At 52.3% G+C, this 24,627-nt stretch overlaps 1 protein-coding gene across 1 annotated transcript; it reads left to right on the top strand.

Annotated features, from left to right (window-relative positions):
• Window positions 1-135: 135 nt before the first annotated feature.
• On the top strand, window positions 136-24,304 carry CCM2 (CCM2 scaffold protein). The gene is made up of 10 exons (XM_080339577.1): window positions 136-381; window positions 17,696-17,869; window positions 18,080-18,163; window positions 18,302-18,485; window positions 19,219-19,355; window positions 20,056-20,191; window positions 20,710-20,767; window positions 21,390-21,528; window positions 22,270-22,408; window positions 22,897-24,304. Exons 1-10 carry the CDS (start codon window positions 352-354, stop codon window positions 23,175-23,177), a joined length of 1,362 nt encoding a protein of 453 aa, XP_080195703.1. The 5' UTR covers window positions 136-351; the 3' UTR covers window positions 23,178-24,304.
• Window positions 24,305-24,627: the final 323 nt, after the last annotated feature.

Here is a 24,627-nt window from a genome sequence, read left to right as displayed (position 1 = left end):
ATAACCCACTTCTTTTCAATTCGCATAGAGGGCGGGTGGGCGCGGTCGCGTCCCCGCGGCTGGCTCAGCGCATGCGCAGGCGGGGAGGACTGACGTCAGTCCTCCGGGCGGCGCGGGGGGCGCGGGGAACGCCGGGAAGCCACCGCCCAAGATGGCGGCAGGATTGAAAAGTTGTCGGTGGCGCTGAGGCGGCTCCGGACGGGCCGGGAGCGGGAAGCGGGGCCCGGCAGGGCCATGGACGCCGCCGGGCAGTGAGCCCGGGCCCCAGGGCCCTCACACGCACCCAGGCCGGGCGGGCACGGCCGCTGCGGGGATGCCCCGTGGGGGGCCGGGGCCGCCGCCGCCGGAGACATGGAGGAGGAGGGAAAAAAAGGCAAAAAGGTGAGAACCGGGTGTCCCTGGGGCTTCTCGGCCCTGCGGGGCCATCGTCGGGCTTTGTCGTGCTCCTTACGGCCGGGCTTTTCCTGAGCCCCATCGCAGGATCGGGCCCTGTGTGACCCACAGCCCATGGGCCTGAGGTGGCTGGAGCCCCTCTGGGCTTTTAAAGCCTTATTTTCGTATATTTGAACGCTTATTTTCTTCCTGGGGTGTCTTCAGGCTCAGCCCTGTCTGTGCTGAGCGTCTCCCTGGGCTGGGGCCTCGTTTTCCCAGCTAAAAAAAGCTTGTTTTGTGTGTCAATATCGGGCTTTTTGAGGGATGCCGCTGTCCCCTCGCTGCCTTCCCGCTCTCCCTGGGATGAGTTTGCTCTGCCCATGTGTCCGGACACCGCTCAGGGGCCGATTTAACCTCCTGCTTCTCTGCCCAGGCTGCAAACGAGTCAACTGGTTAATAAAACATCCTAAAATATGTCCCGGAACGGCGCTGGTTTGTCTTGTCTGCTGGTTGCGGTGCTAAACCGGCTGTGCTGTGTACACTTGTCTGGTTTATATGTATATTTTTATATATATATATTGAGTCAACTGTAGTTAGGATGAGCTGTGTCTGCCTTGGATGGGAACAGGCTGCTCTGGTTTCTCTCATTTAAAACCTATTTTTGCATCGTGTGGGGGAGGCGAAGCCAGAGCTGGAGCTGCGGGTGGGAAAAATAAACCCTTCCCTTCACTTGGTGACATAACCAGCGTGGGGAAAAAGAGCTATTTTCAGTAGTTTTAGTGGCACATGCAGCGACAGTGATCTCAGAAGGTGGCAGCAGAGTCTCCTGCTGAAACTCTGGTTTGAAACGCTCAGAATCCTCCCAGAATGAGAAATATTGAATGTTTTGTACTTTCTGGAGATACAGTGGGAGTTTCCCACAGATGTTGAGCTGGGGAATCAAACCACCTTGTGATGTCTGGTGACCCGTGTGTGGTGTGACGGGACCAGCAGCATGGGCGGGAGGAGAAATTTCTCATCTGTACATGTAATTTTCTTGTTTGCAGAAAGAACCAGCTCTAAATGCTCATTCCCCGGGCTGTGGATAATTGTAGAGTAACTTTAGGAGTAAGTAAATGCCATTTTTTGCGGTAGGCAGGGGCTGGAAGCGATGCTTAGATAAAATAGATTCAAAGTGATATCTTGTAGAACTGGAATCAGCTCTTGGCCTTGTTGAAAAGTGGATTTTTCTGCTGTTTGGAGAGAAATCAGAGGTTTTTTGCTTTAGAAAATGGTGCTTTCCAACCACACTGCTCATGTTTTTTGAGGGATAAAGACTCTGCAATTTCTCTGGGCAATTGTTCCTTGTTCACCCTCATGCTAAAGAAAGTTGTTGTTTTGATTTTGTTGGTTTTTTTATCACCTCTCAAACGTGTAGGTGATGCAGCACAATATGCTTTTATGGTTTTCCCAGGTAATTTTCTGGTGATGGTGTGAGATATTTGCATAAAATTCCTGACTTTTCCAGCTGGAATATGTCCTGAATCCCCGATGTTGGCTCCGTTTGCCTCTTCCAGCCGCCGCTCCAGCGGTTGCCAGATTGTCCTCGTAAAGCTGCTCCCGATCTGTGAATTCTTTGCGGTTTTAAATCCCAGTTAATATTCAGGATATTGGCCAGTCCAGCAATTCCTCCTCGTGCAGATCATGGGGGAAACGACTGCCAAAACTGAGCTTGGAACTCCAAAGCGCGTTTCACTCCCCGCCGGAGGATTTGGACAGTTCTGTGCTGATGTTTGTGGGAGAGAATGGGAAGCTGAGAAGCTTTTTTGGGGGAAGTGAGATGGTTATTAAGTAACTGAAGTAGAGCTGGTTCTTATTGAAGCTCAGGATGAACCCCCAGCCTTAATATATATATTAAAAAAAGTATTGAGTGTTTGAGCTGGAAGCTGCAGCTCTGTGGGAGTTTGTGCTTGTAGGACAAACCTCTTGATCTTTCTTCATTATCCTGAATATTCAGCTGCTTTGTGCTCTGACAAGCCCCTTGACTCTTTTGCCTCAGAAGTGGTTCTGCCATGATTTCATTTCTTTAGGGCACTTGGGGAATGTAGGATCTGTATTTTTAGCTCTCTGGGAGGTTTTTAGGCTAATGAAGGCACCTGCATCTACTTGGTTCTGTACTCCCAGCTAAAACAAGCTGTGTGATGATCATTCCCATGGGCTCTGTCACCCGTCATTCTTTTCTGTTCCAAGATGCTGCAGCCCTGACCTGCTCCCGGCCCTTTTGGAATGAGGAAGTTTGTTGGGTGGGTTGTGACTCCTTGAGGTAAAGCTCCAGCTCCTGATGTTCGGTCATTTCACACCTTGTTCTGAAGTTGGTGCACTGAGGGGTATTTAGCCCCTTTCATATAATCATTTTGGTTGGAAAAGCCCCTCAAGATCATGGAGTGTAGCCATAACCCACCCCAGCACTGCCCCATGTCCTGAGAACCTCATGTCCATCTGTCCAGCCCTCCAGGGATGGTGACTCCAGCACTGCCCTGGGCAGCCTGTTCCAATGCCCCACAGCCCTTTGGGGAAGAAATTGTTCCCCACATCCAACCTCAACCTCCCCTGGTGCAACTTGAGGCCATTTCCTCTCATCCTGTTGCTTGTTCCTTGGGAATCTGGAGTTCTGTGTCCAGTTCTGGGCTCCCCAGTTTAAGAAGGACAAGGAATTACTGGAGAGAGTCCAGCGGAGGAACACAAAGATGCTGAGGGGTCTGGAGCATCTTTCTGACAATGAGAGACAGAGAGTTGGGGCTGTTGAGCTGGAGAAGCTGAGAGGGATGTGATCAATGGGTCAATATCTCAGGGTGGGTATCAGAGGATGCACCAGACTCTGTTCAGTGGTGCCCAGCGCCAGGGTGAGGAGCAACGGGCACAGACTGAAACACAGGAGGCTCCATCTGAACACGAGCAGAAACTTCTTTGCTGAGAGGTGCCAGAGCGGGTGTGGAGTCTCCTCTGAGACATTCAAACCTGCCTGGACGTGACCCTGTGCAACGAGTACATTTTGCATCCCCGCTCCCTCTGAAGGGATGGCCTCGGGGCTGGGAAATTGACTTTTCATTTAGAGACCTGTCTCATCATCCAAGTCTTTGTGGGGAAGCCGCCTGACCTGCTAGGCTTGGTTTTAGCAGCTGCTCTCCTGTGAACTGCTGGTGCTCAGCAGGACAATCCTGTCCTTGCTCTTCTTGGCCTCAGCCCAGTTCTGAGCAGGGAGTTGCTCTGTTTCTCCTCTCAGTGCTTCCTTTTTCTTCTAGAGGAAGCCAAAAATATCTTCTGGAATAGGAGGAGCAGAGGCTGAATGGAGGTGGGATCATCTGGGGTTTAGGCATGAAGTCTGTAGGGGGGGAAATGTGGGGTTAAAGCTGGTGGGCTGGGGGGAAAGGGGCAGGAAAGATGGGGCTCTGGTGTGGTGGCCTCAAACAAGTTTTGTGCTCTGCTCTGGGTGGTGGCATCTTCTTGCTGCTGCTGCACCACTTGGCACGAAGGTTTGGATGGTTCTGGTGGCGCTTGTGGTGCCGTGCAGCTCTACTCATCCAACTTGCAGTGGTTTTAAACATTGACTTCAAAAATTAAACTTCATTGTGGTTCTAAGGGCCTGGGAAAGTGGAGACTTGCCTGGCTGAAATTCAGACTGAGTCTGTCTCCTTGTAGGGTGTGTTTTGGTCTGGTCCTTGGAGATCTCTGCCTTGTCTGGGGTGGACCAGGGACCTGGGTGGGTGTCCTGCAGCTTGGGGCATATCTCCTGTCTCTCTCCCAGGGCTCTGTGACACTGGTGGGACGTTCTCCTTGCTGGTGGGTGACTCTTCCAGCTTGGTGGCAGCTGTGACAGGGGACATCTCCAGCAGCTTCTCTCCTGGACTTGGGTCTGTACCTCCTGATCATCCTGAGCGTTCAACAGTTGGGTTTTATTGTGGCTTTGGGCCTCGAGGTGCAGGGAGGAAACACGGGTGCATCTCAAACACGATGCATGTCCCCAGAGTAGGGACGCTGGAAGCCTGGTGTGGCGGCTGGGAACAGGGATGCGTTCCAAATTTCCTTCCCCCATCTTGGATCAGGGACCTGGGCTTGTGGTCACCATTGTCCTGAGAACCCTTCTGGCTTTGCCCATCGGCCCTGTGAGGTGGACGGGTCAGAGTTGGGTGATTCCATGGGACGTGGGGTGTTTGTGGGTGGGAGCAGGTGCCACACTGCGCAGGCTCTGCACCTCCGCCCAGCTGTTTGCCTTCAGACCAAGTGTTTTGTTCTCAGCCTCATTTCTGTCCTTGCATTAGTGATGTTTTCAGTAGATGTTGCCACCACCTCCCCAGTGTCCCTTTGCCAGGTGAGCAGTGCAGGTTCCTGGGCTCTGTTCACCCCACCACGAAGGACAGACTTTCTGATCCTGGCCGGCTCTGCTTTAGCGGGAGCTCCCGGCTCCTCCTCCCTTTTCTTGAGCATCCTCGTGTCCCCTCGGTGGTGCTTGGCACCAGGACAGGGACAGAGCTGTGACTGAAGGCGCTGGGGAGGACAAAGCTTTGCTTCAGTCACAGCGCTATCCTGACTTCAGCTAGAGAATCATTTGGTTGGAAAAGCCCCTCGAGATCAAGTTCAACCATTTCCCCCACTGCTGACAGTACCCCATGTCCCTGAGAACCTCATCTATGTGTATTTTGAACCCCTCCAGGGCTGGTGACTCCAGCACTGCCCTGGGCAGCCTGTTCCAATGCCCCACAGCCCTTTGGGGAAGAAGTTGTTCCCAGATCCAACCTCAACCTCCCCTGGCGCAACTTGAGGCCATTTCTTTGTGTCCCTGTCTCCCCTCAGCTCCTGTTCTCCAGCTGAACCCCCCCAGGTCCCTCAGCTGCTCCATCACACTTGTGCTCCAGCCCCTTCACCAAACTGCTGCTTCACAACCATGGAAGTTAATGATCCCACTTTGGACCTTCATGCCCTGGTAACCCAACTGCTGCTCTGCGGCCCAGGCTGGCGCGGGAAGAGACGGATCCTGCGGCCACGCTTAATGTAACACAGATTTTGTTTGGGTGGTTTTTTTTTCCTCGCATGCCTGGATTGAAATAGTTTTGCTGTTGTGGTTTTCGCTTGGTACAAAATAACTGTACCATGTAATTGGGTAAATAGTTGTTTTGCTGTTTGGTGAGAGAAGGGCAGACAGAGCTCGAGCTTCCCAAAACTTCGTTGCTCACCCAAGACGGCGGCTGAAGGAGCGATAGCAGCTTTCGAAAGCGTAACTCGCGCTCTGCAAACCTTTCCATGACGGAAGCCCTGACTCGACACCAGTCTGGTTCCAGCCCCAGATAAGGGCATGAGGTATCCCTGCAGCCCCGATTTATTGTGTTTTGTGGAGCAACACCGGAGCCTCTGACATCTTGCGTGTGTAACACCCAGAAGGGAGATAACAGTTCGTGTTGCGGAGGTGCAGCCCATTTCAGGCCCGAAGCCGCATGGGAGCAGCACCCTGGGATGCGATGGTGCCTCTTTGGTGCAGACCTCCCTGAACGTGAGCAGCTTCCCAATTTCCAGCATGCTGTCCGGGGCTTCTTGGGCTGGCTGATGGACACCAAGCTCAGTCCCGGGCTTGTCTCTGTGGATCCGTGACAGGCTGCAGAGCCCCGTTCTGCAGGGATGTGACCGGGAAGCCCCCAGGTTTGCTGTGGCACCACCAGAATCACAAACCTTTAAAGCGGTGACTTAGCAAAGTGGCTCTTTGGCAGGGATTCCTTCCCCAGCCTGTGTCCTGCACCCAGGGCAGCATTTCAGCCTCACACAGTCTTAATCTCCATTTATTTTACTTTTCACAAAGCCGTATCACCCTCTAGTGCCTTTTGATCCTTTCGCTTTGGCATTTAGTCACAGCAAAAAGAAGAGTCGAGGAAGAGTGTGCTCTGCAGAACCACAGGGTTTAACATGGCTCTGGGGCTGTGCTGAGAGGTGACCACAGAAAACTCTGAAATGTGAGAAACCTCAAGCATCATGCTCAGCAAAGCTCTTCAGGTCTCATTTATGCTTGGCCTGCAGAAAGTGCTAAAAATCCATCAGCAAATGATGCTTTGTGGGAAGAACAACAACCACCAGGGTTCAGCTGGAGTTTGCTGGAAGCAAAGTCACAACCAGCTGATACCTGGGAAGTTGGTTTTTTGCCTGTTTTGGGTTTGTCTGCCAACATTGCAGTGACAGCTACAGCTTACGGTGCCCGAATGCCCCTGCCTGAGCTCTTGTGCTCTAGTGCTGATCACTGATGGTATCTCCTGTTAATTATTTCTGGCTTGTGCCCTGTACCTGCACTAATTGTCCAACCTGACCCAAGTGGGTGTTTTCCAGCCAAAGTGAGGGTGCAATAAGTATCTTGAGGGCTCAGTGTGACCCAAGATATCACTGAGGTTTTGTGGATACAGAGCGGAACAGGAGCAAACTTCTCCCCAGAGATGAGCAAGCTGACGTGTTTGAAACTGAACTCTGCATCCAGTTGAGTTTGTAAGTTTTCTGCTGATAGAATCACAGGATACTTAGGGTTGAAGGGACCTTAAAGATCACTGAGATCCCACCCCTGCCATGGCAGGGACATCTGCACCAGCTCAGGGTGCTCAGAGCCCCGTCCAGCCTGGCCTGGGATGTCTCCAGGGGATGTCTTCATCCACCCCCTCTCTGGGTACCTGGGCCAGGCTCTCACCACCCTCAGGGCAACAATTTCTTCTTATATCTAGTAAAAGTCTCCCTCTGTTAGTTTAAAACCATCACCCCTTGTCCTATCACAATAGGCCCTGCTCAAAAATCTGTCCCCATATTTCTTATGGGCCCCTTTTAAGCACAGAAAGGCTGCACTAAGGTCTCCCCGGAGCTTCTCTTCTCCAGCTGAACCCCCCAACTCTCCCAGCCTGTCCTCCCAGTCTCGGATCATTAGGTTCTGGGTGACTTTGTTCCATTTCTGTCCTTTCTGAAGCAGGTTCGTGATCCTCACCCTCAACTGCAGGAACACCCCCTGGTTATCGTGTGTGTGGAGCTTCTGCCCGAGGAGGTAGATCTGGGTTTAAACCAGGAGACTCGAAGGAGCTCGGTCAGTCTGGTTGCAGAGCTCGTCCCCTCATTTCTGACGGGAGATGAAGGGGCAGGAGTCGAGCACCCTGTGCTTTGCTTTATAAACAGTTTATTTCTCCAGGCTGAATTGTTACAGCCCTTTCCTCCTCACCAGGAACTGGAAAACTCTGCACCTGTGCGACCAGTTCAAACACCAGCAAAGGACTTAACAGGCAGTGCCAGGAGCCTGAAATATGGATTTCTAACTGATTTTACAGCTGCTTGCTGCCTTAATATTTATCTTGATGCTTTGTTTTTAAGACCCTAAGGTTTCCCCAGAACCAAAATTGACCGCATCGGCTCTATTGCTATTTCCAAGGGACAATGAGCTGTAATGTCACCACAGCCATCCTGGTGTCCCTGGTGCCTCAAGGGCAGGTAAAAGCAGACCTAGAGGATGAAATAAATGGGATTAATTACACTCTGTAGTGTAAGGGGAGCTCATGTTGTTTCCTTAATGCAGCTTTTTGTTCTGGGTGGCTGAACTGGGCAAAATGGGAGGAGTACAGCTAGTAAAAGGATTCCTAAATCCCTGCTTTTTTCCAAAGTCTCTTTATCAGAGCAGGGTGAGCCCTGGAGGATGGTGGGTCCCCCTTTGCCATGTCACCTGCCCTCCAGAAATGCGTGATCACATCCCTGAGAGCTGTTTTTTTGCAGTGTGGCTTCTCTGCTTCGCTTCCAAAGCACTTGGTGGGTTTGTGCTGGTGTCTGTGCTGCCTGAATGGCTAAACCTGCGTGGGAGCCTGGCCAGGCAAGGATTTAGGGCCTGTCTGGTAAGCCTGGATCTTCAAAAGACAGGTTAGAGACTTCTCGAGATGTCTCCACAAATGTAGTTCGACTCGTGTGAAATTCTGCTCTACTTTATCCTGTTTTACTGGCTTTGATACCGTTCAGAACAGAGACATAAAAGTGGTGTTTTCATAGAGTACTTTGAATTCTTTGCGTTGTCTCGTCTGACTGGTGTGTCTGTAGACTTGGTCACCAGCCTTTTAATAAGCTTCTCTTTGTCTCCAAAAGTACCTTTTCTGTGTGTACGTAGCCAGAAGCAGAGTACCAACCCCTCTGGTGTTGATGCGGTAAAAGCTGAACGGACTTTTAACCAAAGCAAATACACCGAGCTCTGAAAAAAAACAGCGTAGAAAGTGCATTTCACGCAGCCAAGTGAACTTCAGGGCTTCCCTGCTTTTGTTAGGTTAGGAAAATAAAGTCATTCCATTATTAAGAAGAGGAAACGGCCACCTTTCCTGGTTTAATTTGAGACATGAAGCGTCTTTGGAGAGCAGCTTGCAGGAGAGGGAGGAAACGTGGAAGATCTGCGGTGCTTGGCGGAGCCAAGGTGAAGATCTGGACACTGCAACTGGTGGGTTGTTGCTTTTGCTGCATCTTTGGAGAGGATCAGGTTCTGAGAACCTCGGCGCTGGGGTGGATCAGCCCCAAACTGTGTTTCAGTGATGGGGATGGAAGGGACCTCAGTGCTAGAGCAGATCTGGGGCTTCCTTTCCCAACACGTTTCCTGTGCCGTCTCCTTGGAAGCGTTTTCCAGCTGAAGATAATTCATGTTGCTCTTGGGTGGGAGCGTTGGGGGCTCCACATTTTTCTTCTTGCAGGAACCGAAAGCCAAAGACTCGTTAGTGCTGTGTGAAGGGGGATTAATTAATAACATCCTTAGGGTGTGTGCGTAGCTCAGGGAGGTAAAATAAAATTGAAGGGGTTCAAGGACTTTACCCCATGGAAGTCACTTCAGATGTGACCCCCTTGGTGCTGCCCAAAGGGGAAGGTCTCATCTCGTTCCCCTCCCCATACCAGGCACGACTGGGCTGTTGGAAAAGGTTTGGAATGTGTATGTCTGGGAATTTTGCTGTTAAAGAGGCTGATGGAGCTGGTGATACCAGAGCTCCGGTGGGACGAGCACCATCTGTCCACCAGCAGCTTTGTTTGGTGGAGGGGAACGAGCTCCGGGTGCTGCAGGAGGTGCTGGGACGGCCGCACTAACATGGTTCTGTATTCCAGATCTCTTTGAGAAGAGTTGGAGAAGTCATTCATCTTGTGATGCCGTGGCTTAAAATACCGTTGGGTTTGGGAGGGTTTATCTCCCTGGATGTTCTGGAGAGCCTGGTGTGGAGAAAGAGCCAGGATGCGTTAAGGGGACAAGGAAGAACTTGGCCAGTAACTGGTGCTCAGTGACAGCAAAATCAGTGCCACTGCGTCTTCAGCTGGTTTGGGTCATGGAAAATACCGTTTGTGCATGCGGGAGGTTGGGTTTGGGAGGAGGTAGTTTTAGGGTGTCTTAAAACAGCTTGAGAAGTCACCCCTGAGCTGTGGGGACACAAGTTGCCACACACGACTCCTCTGTTCTCCTCTGTGCCTGAAGTTGTACATGATTGTGGAATCACGGAATCGTTTTGGTTGGAAGAACCCCTCAAGATCATGGAGTCCAACCGTTAACCCAACCCTGGTGCTGCCCCATGTCCCTGAGAGCCTCATCTCTGCATCTTTTAAACATCTCCAAGGGTGGTGACATGAGGAAGGAATTGTTGCCCTGAGGGTGGTGAGAGCCTGGTCCAGGTACCCAGAGAGGTGGTGGATGAACCATCCCTGAGACATCCCAGGCCAGGCTGGACGGGGCTCTGAGCACCCTGAGCTGGTGACGATGTCCCTGCTCATGGCGGGGGTGGGATCTCAGTGATCTTTGGGGTCACTTCACCCCAAACTGTTTGTGATTTTTGAGCGGACTGCTCAAAAGAATTGACCTTGCGTGACTTCTCCTGAACATTCACAGGTATTAACCCACTAACCTTTGCCTGCACAGCTTAACTCAGCAGCCAAGCATGAAGACGGTATATTGGGCATCTCTGCGGCTTTTCTTGAATGGTTCTGATGTGGAAAAGCAGCTTGAGGACCTTCTGCTGTTGGCTCCTTTGCCACCACCAGCCCTGGATAAGTGGCCTTGCAGTGACTGATTGCAGAGGATCAATTGGTGCATGGGCATCGCAAACCACCTTTTCTCCAAGGACTCCCGGAGAAACTGGAGCCACTTTGCATCCGTTGTTTTTATGGGAAGAGAAGGAGGTTCTGTCGTGCCCCCGAGGCTACATGTGGTTTGCGACCCCAGGAGGAACCAAAGACACGAAGGTGCATGAGCTGCAAATGACACAGGGATTCTGGCTCCTTGGACTGATGAAAATAAATAGTGAGACATCCCAAAGAACATGCTAAAAGAAACCAAACCTTATTTCCTCCTGCCAGAAGCCTCCCCACATCCTCGATCTGACAGTCTAGACCAAAACCTGCTGGGTGGTTTATGTCTACAGCAAAGTTTATTGCCCTGTGTAATGATCTCCTCAGCAGACGGCCGTAACGTCCATGATTACAGGTCTGGGTGCTTCAGCTCTTCTCTTTCACTGTGCAAAAATGAGAATAACCTTCTTCAGGCCAGAACTCCTGCGGTTGTGCTGGAGGATGAGCCTGGGGCTCGATGGGCAGCTCACATATTCCCACAGATGCCGCTTCTTTCCTGGGCTCCAGGACTCAGAGTGGTCGGTGTTACAAAACGCTTGTTTTGTGCGAGACCGAGCGGTTTTGGTTACATTAATGAAGAGTTTTGTGGCTTTCCTAAGAGTAAAACAGTGTGTCAAATGCTCTTGAGCTTTGGGATGAACAGCACTTCTTAGGTGCTGCAACATGAGTGTGTTTTGCCAGCGTAGCTTGGGCCAGATGGCAGAATTGTTTTGGTTGGAAAAGCCCCTCAAGATCATGGAGTCCAACCATAACCCACCCCAGCACTACCCCATGTCCTGAGAACCTCATGTCCATCTGTTCAACCCTGGATTATTGATCTCTTGCTCATTTGGGCAAAAAAAGCCTGGAGATGTGGAGCAAATGTTTAAATTTAGCAAGAAGGCGAGTGTTTAAATGCTTCTGTTCTGAGACCTTGGATGGAAACAAGTTGGGCTAATTGGTGATCGCTCCTCTGCACCTTGCTAGTAAAAACGGTTCTAAAGGTTCAATTCTTGACATAAATACCCGTTTTTTCTGCAGGTGGCTAATGTTAATGGTATTGAGTAGAATGGGACTTCATGCACAAACCGAACTCATCCGGTGTCCTCTATTTGTTGCAGTATGTGCAGCTAAAAACTGCGGAAACAGGGAAACATTTGATCTTTGAATTCTGGCAGGACCCTGGCAACTGTGGAGAAACAGTGATTTGGTTTCCTCGTACTGATAAGGCTGCAAATCAGCTGATCTTATCGTTTTCCCCCACAAATATCAGCAAGAAAGTGGAAATTGCAGCTGTCACCAACACTGTGGCCCTTGGGGACCCTCCTGGGTGCTGCCGGTTACCCTGCTGAGACCCCTCGATATCAATGCACAGCGGAGGGTGAGAGGCAGCAAAGGATGTTCCTGGGCAAGAAGGGATCTGTTTCTTCTCTGCAGGGCTTCAATTTAGCTTAGTATTAAAGCTGGGCTTAACTGCTGTCCAGTCCTGCAGGTGTGGATTCCTGAAACCGGGAAGTAAGAGACTAAATCGAGCCCACGAGCTGTTATTATGTGAGATCCTGAGCTGTTTTTATTGCGATACGGAACAGCCTGGCGTAAAGCCTGGCTTAGGAAGTACCAGACTTAGAGGTTGTATTGATGCCTTCCCATCTTGTTTGTACTCAGCACGAAGCTGCTTGCTCGGAGAATTCTCTACAAACTGCTAAGCCTGGCATATTGCTCCAGATGGATCAGCTCAGCCGGAGTTTATAGCATAGGCAGAGCAGCTGAGCCCGGCCTAGGAACCTCTCTGGGAGGAGGACCCAGGCTCTGCTAAAAATAACCGAGGAAAATTCCTTTCGTCTTGCTTTAGAGGAAACTCCTGTCGGGGAGGCTGGAGCCGGCTTAGCTGGCCAGGCCGTCTGAGCGTGAAAATGCAGAGCTGAGCCTTGGTTTGGAAGCGGGTTTGTACAACTGTTGCCTTTAGGCTTGAGCTGCCACATTTTTTATTTTACTTAAGACTGACTTGGGCTCCAGCTCGCCGTTTTTAGGGAAATTGTGCTTCTACGTTGCTTAAATTTAATAATATCCCCGTTTGAAGGCGCAGCTTTGAAATCAAACACAGCGTTTCTGGCTGAACGCTGGATGGCGGGATCATCTCCAGAGGCTTCCTACCGGCTCATTAAAATGTCGCTGCTCCCAGGGTCTTTCCTTATCAGGAGCTGAGTTGTCCAAGACTCTTCAGCAAGACTTAGGAAGGGCTGCAGGTCCCCAGGTGATCCTTGGTGTCCTTGCTTAGATGTTCCCTGCGCTTTGCTGGAGGATTCAGGCTCTTCCCAGTGTCAGGACAAGAGACAAAATAGAACCACAGAATCATTTTGGTTGGAAAAGACCTTTAAGGTCATTGAGTCCAACTGTTATCCCACTGCCCCGTGTCCTGAGAACCTCATGTCCATCTGTCCAGCCCTCCAGGGCTGGTGACTCCAGCACTGCCCTGGGCAGCCTGTTCCAATGCCCCACAGCCCTTTGGGGAAGAAATTGTTCCCAGATCCAACCTCAACCTCCCCTAGTGCAACCTGAGGCCGTTTCTTTGTGTCCCTGTCTCCCCTCAGCTCCTGTTCTCTCATTAATTTTTGACTCGGTGCCTGGCGTCATTATCCAGACCCCACACTGAAATCCTTGCCGTAGCGTTTTGCTAAAGCCAATAAAAAGCTGAAATGGTTCTTGGCTTCAAACAGGAATCCCTTGAATAATGGTTTGATTTAACGTTTTAGCGTCCAGATGTCCTTGTGGGGAGGAGAGCAGCTCATCTGCAGCGATATCGCCGTTCCAAGCTCAGCACTGGAGCTTCTCAAACCAAATCCCAACCCACCCTCATCTCACTGCGCTTCCCATATGAACAAATCTCCCCAGCGCCAGTTTACCAATTAATTAAATGCTTCCTGGTGACAAAAACTGGAGGGAAATGGAATAAAAGGGCTTTGGGCAGGTGTAGCTGGTGGGCTGTGGTGTTGGTGCTGCGGACCCAGCAGCGGGATGAGGAGGAAGGAGCAAGGGGCACATAATGGGGACGTGTCCCCTGGGTGGACATGGAGCTTCCCAGGGTGGCTCCTGCAGAGTTCTGAGCTCTCCACCTGCTTTTCTGCATCATGGTGGGGTCTGAATGGATTATTTTGGGGTCCAGGGGTGGTGGGGACCATCCCGTATCACTGAAAGCTGTTTTCCTACCAAATTATGTTCCTCAGTGAAACCACCTCTGCAATTAAATGTGGAGAGGGTCCTGCCTCTTGGGCAGCGCTGAAATAGCCTCAAAAATAAATGAAAATAAACTGAATTACAGGCATAGGATGATGTAGAAAAGGTCAAACACCTGTAATTGCTCCTGGTATGTGGTTGGGTTCTCTTGCCTTGTTGTGGTCCAGGACCAGAGAAGCTCTTGACGGGCACCAAGGTGAACCAGCAGCACGTCCCCATGGCAGGGACGGTCACCCCTGGGGGACAGGGGACAATCCTGGAGCACTGGGCTCCCAGTACAGGGGCCGGGATGTACTGGAGTGAATCCAGCAAAGGGCCGGGAGCATCTTGCACGAGGAGAAGCTGCAGGAGGTGGGACCGAAGGAGCCTTGGGAGGATATTTTACCATATATAAACCCCTTGTGAAGGGGTGAGGAGAAGGAGGAGGATCCAGGCAATTCCCAGCGCCAGAACAAGAGACAACGTAGAATCACAGAATCATTTTGGCTGGAAAAGCCCCTCAAGATCAAATCACATCCCTGAGAAGCTCATCTCTGTCCATTCAACCCTCCAGGGCTAGTGACTCCACCACTGCCCTGGGCAGCCTGTTCCAATCTGTCCAGGGCTGGTGACTCCACCACTGCCCTGTGCACAAACTCCTGCAGCGTTTCTCCATGGAGCAGAGAAATATTGATAATAAACCCTTTTATTTTTCGCAGGGACCCTCAGCTCCCAGAGTACAGGGGCTCAAGCTGTGCCCAGGTGAAGCCAAACCCCCAGAGCCCATATTTTCATGGCATCACCCCATGGAGCTTAGTTGCAGTTTATTTCTTAACATCTCACTTTTCTCTAAACATACCAAATGTGGTTTTTTAGTTCCTTGGCTTCACATTTTCTTATTACAAGCACCTCCCGTGACTTCTTGTCCTGTCACGCACGCCTCCGTGGTCCTTTTCTTTGTGTCGTCGTTGCAGCGAGCCCACCCTGAGCCCCTTTGGGCTGCGTTAATTATTTCCCCACTGCTCATTAGGGCTGCCCTGGGGACGAGCCACACGCCGGGTGACCAGTTGGAGCTGGGGATCCCTTAATCCCCGTGCAGACGTTCCAGGGAAGAATTAGCCTTACAAATGTGCATTGGAGATAATCCACCGGAGGGGATTAAGAAGCCGTTTCCACCAGAGCGATGATGCTCTTTCTCCTTCACCTTCCGCCCAGAGGATTTATTTAACAGGGCTGTCCAAACCTCATTGACTTTTGGATGGATACAAGTGGATGGGTTCTGATTAACACCAGCCCAAGAAATTTTCCCCAAAGATCAGCCAGAATAATAACAATCTAGATGAAGTTTAAATCCTCATTTTCCCCAGAAATGTCTTTTTTGAGGGCTTTCCAACGCCAAGCGATGGGATGGTTGAGCAAACCCCATGAAGCAGGTGCTGCTGATGATCCAGCAGACCCTGATTCTTTCCCAGCTCATCCTCAAATGGGAAATAAAGTGGTTTTAGAAGCCTCAGTGTTGTGAGATGTTGATGGGGAAGTGCAGGGAGCTGCGGGCGCTTAATTGGAGTATTAATGAGGTTGCAAACTCATTTAACTCCCCGCACCCCCTATCAGGCTAAACCCAGCCCTGAGCTGCTCTATCTCAATGAGTCAAGTCTTAAATGCCTCGTTAAGTAGATAAAATGCCTCTTTTCCTCCCCAATTTTGGAGTCAGCAGGAGAAGACCCCGAGGAGCGACCACATTGGCCTTTGGGTGCATCTTCAGCCGCTCGAAGGGCGGGTTTGGTCGGGGAAATCGCCACCTTCGTCCTGTTAATTTGGTTCTTCGTTTGTGACATTAGCAGCTTCTTTGTGTTTATCCTCTGGGCCCGGCTCTTAAGCCCCCGTTGGAGCCCAGCAAGGCTCGCTCAGGCACTTTGTGCTCTCCCAAAGCGCCTCTTGGGAGCTCTTCACCTCATTTCTGAGCTTGGCTTTTCAAACGTGACGCTTAAACGTGCTTAAAGGGCCCTGAAAAGCTTTGCAGCCCTTGTTTTTAATAGATGTTAGAGAGCAAAATAGGCTGAAACTCTGAGGAGAAACCAGGCTTAGAAACTCATGTCAACTGGGGATGTTGTGATTTCAACCCCGTCTGTAGTGGCAAAGGGTTTTTGGGGGCATTTGCAGCGTTTTAGGGGTGCAGGAGGTGGGATTGCATGGCTGGGAGCTGAGAATGGGACGGAGCTTTGCAAAACCCGCCTCTGCGCAGCCCCGTCGCTGCCAAATCTCGCCGGTTCTCAACCAACGGCTTCTATCGCGTCGCTCTTGCCGCACGTAGAAGGAAACTGTGGTTATTGCGCTTCCTGGTGAGCGAGAGCTCGCGACTTTGCCGGCCCTTCGACACGGGGCTTCGGAGCCCCCAAAACGACGGTAACTGCTGCTTCTCGCCCGCCCCGGGAGGTGGTTTTGGTGGACCCGGCTCGGTTTGGTCCTGCTCGCCGTCCCGGGCGTCTCGATGGAGAACGAGGTGGGTGCTGGGTTTCCATCGGCTCCTAGAAATGCAGAAGTTGGTTGTTCCGCCTCGCGTCAGGCCCTGCGGCGCCTCCAACTCGGCTTTGGGGTCCCAAATCCCCCGGGGAGCTCGGGGTGACGGGGAATCCGTCCCTCCGCAGCATCTTCCCAGCCCGATGGATGTTTCTGCATCTCTCTCCGCTTTTGATTCCTAAAAAACCAGTCTGGTGGGATGAGATCTTCACACACCGAGGTTTGGGGGTCACCACCCCGGTAGTGGGAGCGGCAGAGCTGGTGTCAAGCCCCACACTCTGGTTTTGGCCAAAACCCCTATTTCTTTATCAATTATCTTCATTCTGAAGCCAGGAACGGTGCCGGCCCATTGGCAGGAGCTGGCGGGGTTGTGCAGCCTGGGGTGATGCCCCATTTTGGGGTGATACCCCTAAAATCTGCCACGTTTGGTCCTGCTGCTCGAAGCAGAGCTGTTGTACAAGGCCAGCATTGTTTAGCCGTGTTCTCCGTCCCTTTCGTCCTACAAACTCTCTCTATTTTTAATCTCCCTGCTCCAAGGGACATTTTCAGGGCCGGGCTGTCCCTAATGTCCTTGCGCTGCCTGTTCGGCTCTGGAATTTGATGAATACTCTTCAACCCGGAGCTTTTCCATCCCACTTTCCCATCCTAATACAACCGTTTCCATCTATTTCCATCTGCCTTGGATCTCTTGTTCCTATAGATCTCTCAAGCTCGAGAAAAGCACCGGGAGAGGCTGAAGCTGCTTGATGGTCCCACGTGTGCAGCTGAACCATGAGGGCCAGGGACGTGGTGGTGGCAAATCACCAAATGTGGTCTCCTCCAGTTTAGCTGGAGGATCTGGTGAAGGACGGTGGTTTCCAAGGCGAGATTCGGTTGTGGATGGCGGCACAAAATGAGCATGGGATGGTCGGTCCCTCCGTGTGCGGCGTCCAAGGACGGCGCTGACGCTCCCTCTATAGCCAGGAGCCCGCGTGTGCACTTTGGCTCTTGGTTTTTAAACCAAACCCAGCGCTTTGTGGTTCGGGAAGTGCAAAAACCTGGTTTTTCACCAGGGGAGGTTGTGTCCTGGGGCTTGTACCTGCATTTTTGGGTCTTCCCGAGACCTCGGACGACTTTGCAGCATCTTTGTTGCCTTTTGCAATTCTCCTCCTTAAATGCTTGGGTGAAATATAAAGTCACGCCGAGGCGAGGAGGAGTTTGTTGTGTGGCCAATGGTTCACTCTTAATTTGACTATATATTTGTATTCCTTCTCAACTAAAAGGTTGGACAGCATGACTTTGGGGGAAAAACATCCCATTTGGATAGCGGGGCACTTACCAGCACTTGTGTTTTTGTGCCACGTCGCAGGAAAGAGGTTTTTGGTGGAAGATCGTGCGCTTGTACATCTATAGCTCTAAAACTGTGTCTGCAGAGTGGTTTGCTGCTGGTTTCCCCCCATTTTGGTCCCAAAACTCTACCGTTTCTTAACCCCAACGTGTCCTTTTGTCTCCCCAGCCTGGAATAGTGTCTCCTTTCAAACGAGTCTTCCTGAAGGGCGAGAAAGGCCGAGATAAAAAAGCGCAGGAGAAGGTTACGGAGCGGCGGCCGCTGCACACGGTGGTGGTGGCTCTGCCCGACCGCGTGGAGCCCGACGTCCTGCTCAACGACTACATCGAGAAAGAAGTGAAGGTACCGTCAGGCCGGGGCTCCTTTATAACCAAATACAGCATTATTATAACCTAAAAGCACGAGAAATCTTCCACATGTAGGTGTATTTAGCAGCTCGTAAATACAAAAAGCCACCAGCCCTTTGCTTGGGGTTGATGGAGCCTTTGTTGTGGTAGCTGGCGCGTTTAGTGTGCACGTGCTGCGGTAACGGTTTGCTTCTTTTTTTACCAGTATTTAGGTCAACTCACGTCCATCCCGGGGTACCTGAATCCCTCCAGCCGCACGGAAATCCTGCATTTGATCGATAACGCCAAGGTGAGCGCTCAGCCCGTTGTCTGCGTTAACAAAAAAGGGGTTGTGTAGCTTCCTTGGGTCGTGGTCTGGCTGGTGCCCTCCATCCCGTTACCAAAGTGAAAACGGTACAGCAAATCGCTGTAAATACATTTATTTTAGAGAGCTCACCAGCTGCCGGGGCTGCTGACCCAGGAACACGACGCTGTCATCAGTCTCTCCGCCTACAACATCAAGCTGGTGTGGAGGGATGGAGAAGATCTCATCCTCAGGGTCCCCATCCACGACATCGCCTCCGTCTCCTACATCCGAGACGACTCCTCTCACTTGGTCGTCCTGAAAACGGGTAAGTTGTGAGAACCATCATTTACTCATTCTTAGGAAAATGGGGTCTCAAAGTGTAGTTTATTCTGTGGGCGTCAGCGAGGTGGGAAAGAGCAGGTAGATGCAGCTCCTCCAGCTCGGTCCCCACGCGTGTTGGACCTTCCCTGCTCTTCCCAACCGCTGTGCAGGTCGCTGGGAGGATTTTGTCGCCGTGCTGGGTGTCTAAACGCCCGTGTTGAATAACCAGGGTGATACCCAGCGTTCCCAAGGCTCCTCATGTCCTGTAATCAGTGGGGAGGTCCCCAAATCCCTCCCCAGCAGCTCTGTGTGTGCCAGACCCGCCTGGGTTAGCGCTGGAGGGGTTGGGGAGGGCTGAGCTACTTGGAGGATGTAACAAACAGAGACTTAGCGGATTAGAAACCCCGCGACAGCAAAGGACGGGCTGTAGAATAAATGAGTAAGCGACTTAGAAGGCTGTAATTCTGCTGCTGGATTTCCGAGGCTGGCTAAGCCATGGGAGTGAATTTATGGAGCTGTCAGAAACCAGCTCTAAATTATAAGTTTTCATTCAAAGGCTTTGGCCCTGTGCAGCATTTAGGTGGAGTTTTGGGCTCCTCAGAGCTCCCTCCTGCGGGGCATCGTCTCCCGGCTACGGGATCCATTGCTCTCCTGCTTTGGTGGCCTTGCTGTCCCCACAGGGAGCCCGCACGGACTCCGTGCCGCAGTCTTTCCATCACAACATCTCTGTTTCTCAGCTCAGGACCCCGGGATCTCCCCGAGCCAGAGTCTCTGCGCCGAGAGCTCCAAAGCGCTCACGTCGGGCTCGCTGTCTGAGAGCGGCGTGGTTCCCGTCGAAGCTTGTTGCTTGGTGGTCCTGGCTACGGAGAACAAAGTAAGATGAACTAAATCTCTGTCCCATACCAGTGTCGCCTCCAGCGTCACTCTCTGGTTGTGATGACGCTGGGACTGGGATCAACCAGGAGGTTTTCTCACCCTTAGACCGGGGTGGCCACAACCTCTCAGGTGGAGACCCAGGGTGGCCTCATCCTGCTGTCCCCAAGTGTCCCCTCTGTTATGTGACCAGACGCTTGCTTGGCCATAGGTTGTGTAACACACATAAGCTTGGTTTTAAGACTGAAGGGTGCAGGTTGGGCTTTGTAGAGGAGGAAATCTGCTCCCCGCCAAAGCCCCGGGACCTGGTTCAGACACAAGGGGGGATCATAAGATGGTTTTCCCGTGGGGGTGGTGCCCAGAGCTCTCCCCAGCCACAGGAAAACTGTGAACACAACCAAATCTCTCCCACAATCACATTTTGCTAATCAGGGCATTTTTCCTGATGCTGACCTGGAAATTTGTTTCATCCGGTGTCTGAGTCCAGAGATTCTGATCTTGATCTGTGTGTTCCTACAGCAGGACCCCTTGCCCTTCAGGCCTGAGTTTTGCTCATCTAATTTTCAGCTTTAGCACTCCTTGGGCTGCCTGTACTCATTTGGAATGGGGGTTTTATAGCCAGGGAGCTGACCTGAGGAGCAGGAATGTGCCCACCACGGTATTTCCTCCCTCCCAGCGTCCCTTGTGTGTCCCCTCCGCAGGTGACCGCCGAGGAGCTGTGCTCCCTTCTCAGCCAAGTCTTCCAGATCGTTTACACCGAGTCCACCATCGACTTTTTGGACAGAGCAATATTCGATGGGGCGTCCACACCGACGCGGCACATGTCCTTGCACAGCGGTGAGTCCGGGCTGTCCCCGCGTCCGAGCCTGGTTGAGGGTCTCTGCCCATCGCCACCGGTGGCTTCAGTTTCTCGCCACTTTAGCTGTGAGAAGAGAAGCTCCGGGGAGACCTTATTGCGGCCTTTTTGTACTTAAAAGGGGCCCGTAAGACAGATGGGGACAGACTTTGAGCAGGGCCTGTTGTGACAGGACAAGGGGTGATGGTTTAAACTAAATGAGGGAGAAATTGTTGCCCTGAGGGTGGTGAGAGCCCGGCCCAGGTACCCAGAGAGGTGGTGGATGAACCATCCCTGAGACATCCCAGGCCAGGCTGGACGGGGTCTGAGCAACCTGAGCTGGTGACGATGTCCCTGTCATGGCAGGGGGGGCACTGGGGAAGCCTTGAGGTCCCTTCAACCAAACTACTCTGTGAGTTTATGGTTCGTGAGGGATAGAGGCCCCTTGTGTCTGTGTCACATGCTGGTACAATCACATTTCTGCCTCTCCAACTCCACACCTCAAATCTTGCCCTTGCAGACGACTCTTCTACAAAAGTGGACGTGAAGGAATCTTACGAAACGGAAGCAAGCACTTTGTGAGTCAAACACGTTCTGCTGAGCTCGCTCAGCACGCGCGGTTATTAGTGCAGCCTCGCTGCTGGGTTTAAACCCCCCGGAGCAGGAACCGCTGCGCTCTGCACATTGAAAAGCTTCTGCTGGGTCTGGCTGAGGCACAGGCCGGGTTTTGCGCCTGCCTGCGGTGCCGCAGGACTCAGAGACGGTCACGTACTCAGTGTATGTGCAGCTCCCACCTCAGCAAAGCCGGGAGTTACATTTGTCCAGCTGGAGGCAGGAGAAATGTTTTCCCCAAAACCTTTGCTTTTCGAAGCATTTTTCCCTCCCGAAGCTGTGACTGCTCAAAACATCGATCACACTTTTGGGCTAAAAACCTGACACACAAACCATTGCTTAAAATTGACAGGCGCTATTTGAAAATGACGTTTAACACCAAAATAAGGTGCTTTGAGTTTCCCCCCCGCTGTTAAAGGGGATATTTGCTCACACAGAGCTTTATGTTCAGCGGGTGACCAAACCACTGTAGGTGAAGTGCTCTGTGTTCCACTTTTGGGAGCATCTCCACACACCTCTCCGCTCTCCCCTACCACGCAGAAGGTGCTGGAGTCGCTCTGGAAGCCTCACGCTCTGTTTGCGTTTCAGTTCCTTCCCAGAAACCTTAGAAGCGGGTGACAACTCCCCCTCGTCCTTCTCCACGCAACAGTCTCCGCACGTCAAGACGGCCAGCGAGAGCGAGCTGAGCACCACGGCCACCGAGCTGCTCCAGGACTACATGATGACGGTGGGTGGATTTCTGGCCTTTGGAGTGCTTGGGGGATTTGGGATCACACAGAAGGGGTGTAGGAACGTCAGGATGAGCTGGTTCATCACCACAGCTCCTGTCAAACCTTCCATCCCTGGAGGGGTTGAACAGACGCACAGATGAGGTTCCCAGGGACGTGGGGTGGGGGAGCGGTTGGACTCAATCTTGAGGGTCTTTTCGAATCAAAATGATTCTATGAAATAGTAATAAAGCAAATAAACACCTTCCCCAGGCTTCCCATCATCTCTTCCCCCTCAAAGATGCTGAAGGGAGTGAGTGGAGCATCTCCCGTGTGAGGAAAGGCTGAGGGAGCTGGGGCTCTGGAGCTGGACAAGAGGACACTGAGGGGGGACTCATTGCTGGGGATCAATATGGAAAGGGGCAGTGTCAGGAGGATGGAGCCAGGCTCTGCTGGTGACAACCAGGGACAGGACAAGGGGCAATGGGTGCAAACTGGAACACAGGAGGTTCTGCTTCAATACGAGAAGAAACTTCTTCCTGGTGAGGGTGTCAGAGCCTGGCCCAGGCTGCCCAGGGGGTTGTGGAGTCTCCTTCTGTGCAGACATTCCAACCCGCCTGGACACCTTCCTGTGTAACCTCATCTGGGTGTTCCTGCTCCATGGGGGGATTGCACTGGATGAGCTTTCCAGGGCCCTTCCAGCCCTGACACTCTGGGATTCTGTGAAAAACCAGTAACCCCTGTGCTGTGCTTCCCTGCAGCTCCGAACCAAACTCTCTTCCCAAGAGATCCAGCAGTTCGCGATGCTCCTGCACGAGTATCGCAATGGGGCTTCGATCCACGAGTTCTGCATCAACCTGAAGCAGCTCTACGGGGACAGCAGGAAATTCCTGCTCCTGGGTGAGCATCACCTGCGGGGACCCAGCCCCGGTCACCCACCCAAGGCCTTTTCTTGCTTTTAACATCACCGCTACCAAAGCTGGTGCGACAGTGATGCTGGAAACATCCTGTAAAGGCTTTTCTTTCCATTTTTCGGGTGTTTGGAGTTTTCTTCCAAGCAGGCTCTGACTCTGGGAAGGGGGGAGATACCTGATTTTTGGCCGATAAGGGCACGAAGCGTGGAAGGGGAGAGTCGCCACTTGGCAGCCGCTCTGTGTTTGCCGGTGCTGTTGCTGCAATAAGCTCAGTAAAGCCGAGCAATATGTTGCAGTGAGGATTTAACAGCTGATCCTTTTGAGCTCGGAAAATCCCGCTCTCGCAGGGTTTTTGTCCTCGCTGTGCAACAGCTGCAGTTTTCAGGGGTGGAAGTGGGAGATGCAGCCACGAGCTGGAGACTCTTTACTCCCAGCACTGATGGTTTCCCCCTCGTTTTCTCTTCCCCGCTCCAGGTCTTCGTCCCTTCATCCCCGAGAAGGACAGCCAACACTTCGAGAACTTCCTGGAGACCATCGGGGTGAAGGACGGCCGCGGCATCATCACGGACAGTTTCGGGAGGTACAGACGGACGCTCAGCACCACCTCCAACTCCACCACCAACGGCAACGGCGCCGCCGGCAGCTCGGATGACCAGTCGGTCCCGTCCGAGGAGGACGAGTGGGACCGCATGATCTCGCACATCAGCAACGACATCGAGGCGCTGGGCTGCAGCATGGACCGCGATTCCTCCTGAGAGCCACCCCCACGAGGCTTTGGGGCTCCACCAGGATCTAATTAACCTCTCGTCCTCATTAACAGCTCCGAGCGGCGGCCGGTGCCCTCTCACGGCCCGTTGGTTTGGTTTTACCAGCCCAGCAGGGAGCAAAGCCGGACAGAGACGTCAGCTACAGTTTTGCACATGGTGTCCCTCCTGTAACTGCTCTTCTCCTCCTCCTCCTCTTCCTCCTCCCTGGTTTTCAATGAAGTTTACCACAATGTGAATTATTTAAACCAATTCTCAATGTCGTTGAAAGATTTTGGCTCCGGATCCGCAGGAGAAGCCGCCGACGCCGCGGTGGGAGCGGGAACCCAACTGCACCCACGCCTTTGTGCTTGTGTGGCCGCAAACCCCATCCTGCCCCCCCAAAATACCTCGGGGGGGCCCAGAGAGGCACGGGGGGGGCCTGTTGTACATATTTGACAAGCGGTTATAAATACACAGTTATTTTTTTAAGCTGCACCCCCTGCCAGAGCAGCGCTCCGAGGGCGAGGTGCCATTCGTGGGGACACCCAGAAGGGTTTGGGGGAGTCCCATGTCACCTGAAAGCCCCAATGAGGGGAAGGACAGAGCTGGAGGGGGGTGAGGGATCCCCAGCAGCACCCCGGTGGGGGATCCAGCCACCCCATGTACAGGTTTGTGTCACAGTCCTTCTGTCCCCAAACCCCACTTTGCATCCCCCTGCCCCCAGTGCCTTTAACCCTCGCGCTCCCTTCATCCCTCCATCCTCTCCCTCTCTTACCTGCGCATCCCGGGATCTCGGTACGATCCCGCACGGCCCCCCAGCCCTGGTCCCCCCGTCCCGCGGCCGGTACAAACTGGGGAGCAGGAGAAATGGGGGGGGAAGGTCCCCCCTGAGCATCCTCGGGAGTCGGGGACCAAGATTTCCCTCTTTTTTAAGCCCAGCTTAGGGCTGGGAGCGCTCAGAGCCAGGGGGGGAGTTTTAGTGCCTTTTTATTATTTACAGATTAAAAACAATTAAAAATCGCACACGTGGATGTTCAAGTCATTAAAGACTTAAATTTGGAAACAATTCCCCCCAAAACCCCCTATTTTTGACATGATTGTATACAGAGAATATAAACCAGACGCTGTAACGTCTCACGGGGGGGGGGTGGTTTTTATACTTTGATAGGAAATGGGATTTAATTCCGGAACTAAGCCCGATTTGTGGTGTCGTGGGAGCAGCCGGGGGGTTCTGCCACCTCTGTGTCCCCAGCCCTGGTGGCACCGGGCCGGGGGACACGCGGGGGGGTTTGTGTTTGCTGTACGGATTATTTGTTACTGGTAAATATAATTCTGCACCCAACAGTGGTTTGTCTCATTGCTAAACTCCCACTGGGGTTTATTAAAGCCCAGCTTTGTTAAACACCCCAAAATTAACAATGCAGGGGGGGTGAAGTCCTGATGGTCAACAGCCTGGGGA

This window comes from Nesoenas mayeri, assembly GCF_963082525.1.
Source record: "Nesoenas mayeri genome assembly, chromosome: 2".
Classification (NCBI taxonomy): domain Eukaryota; kingdom Metazoa; phylum Chordata; class Aves; order Columbiformes; family Columbidae; genus Nesoenas; species Nesoenas mayeri.
This window is presented reverse-complemented; position numbering and strand designations above follow the sequence as displayed.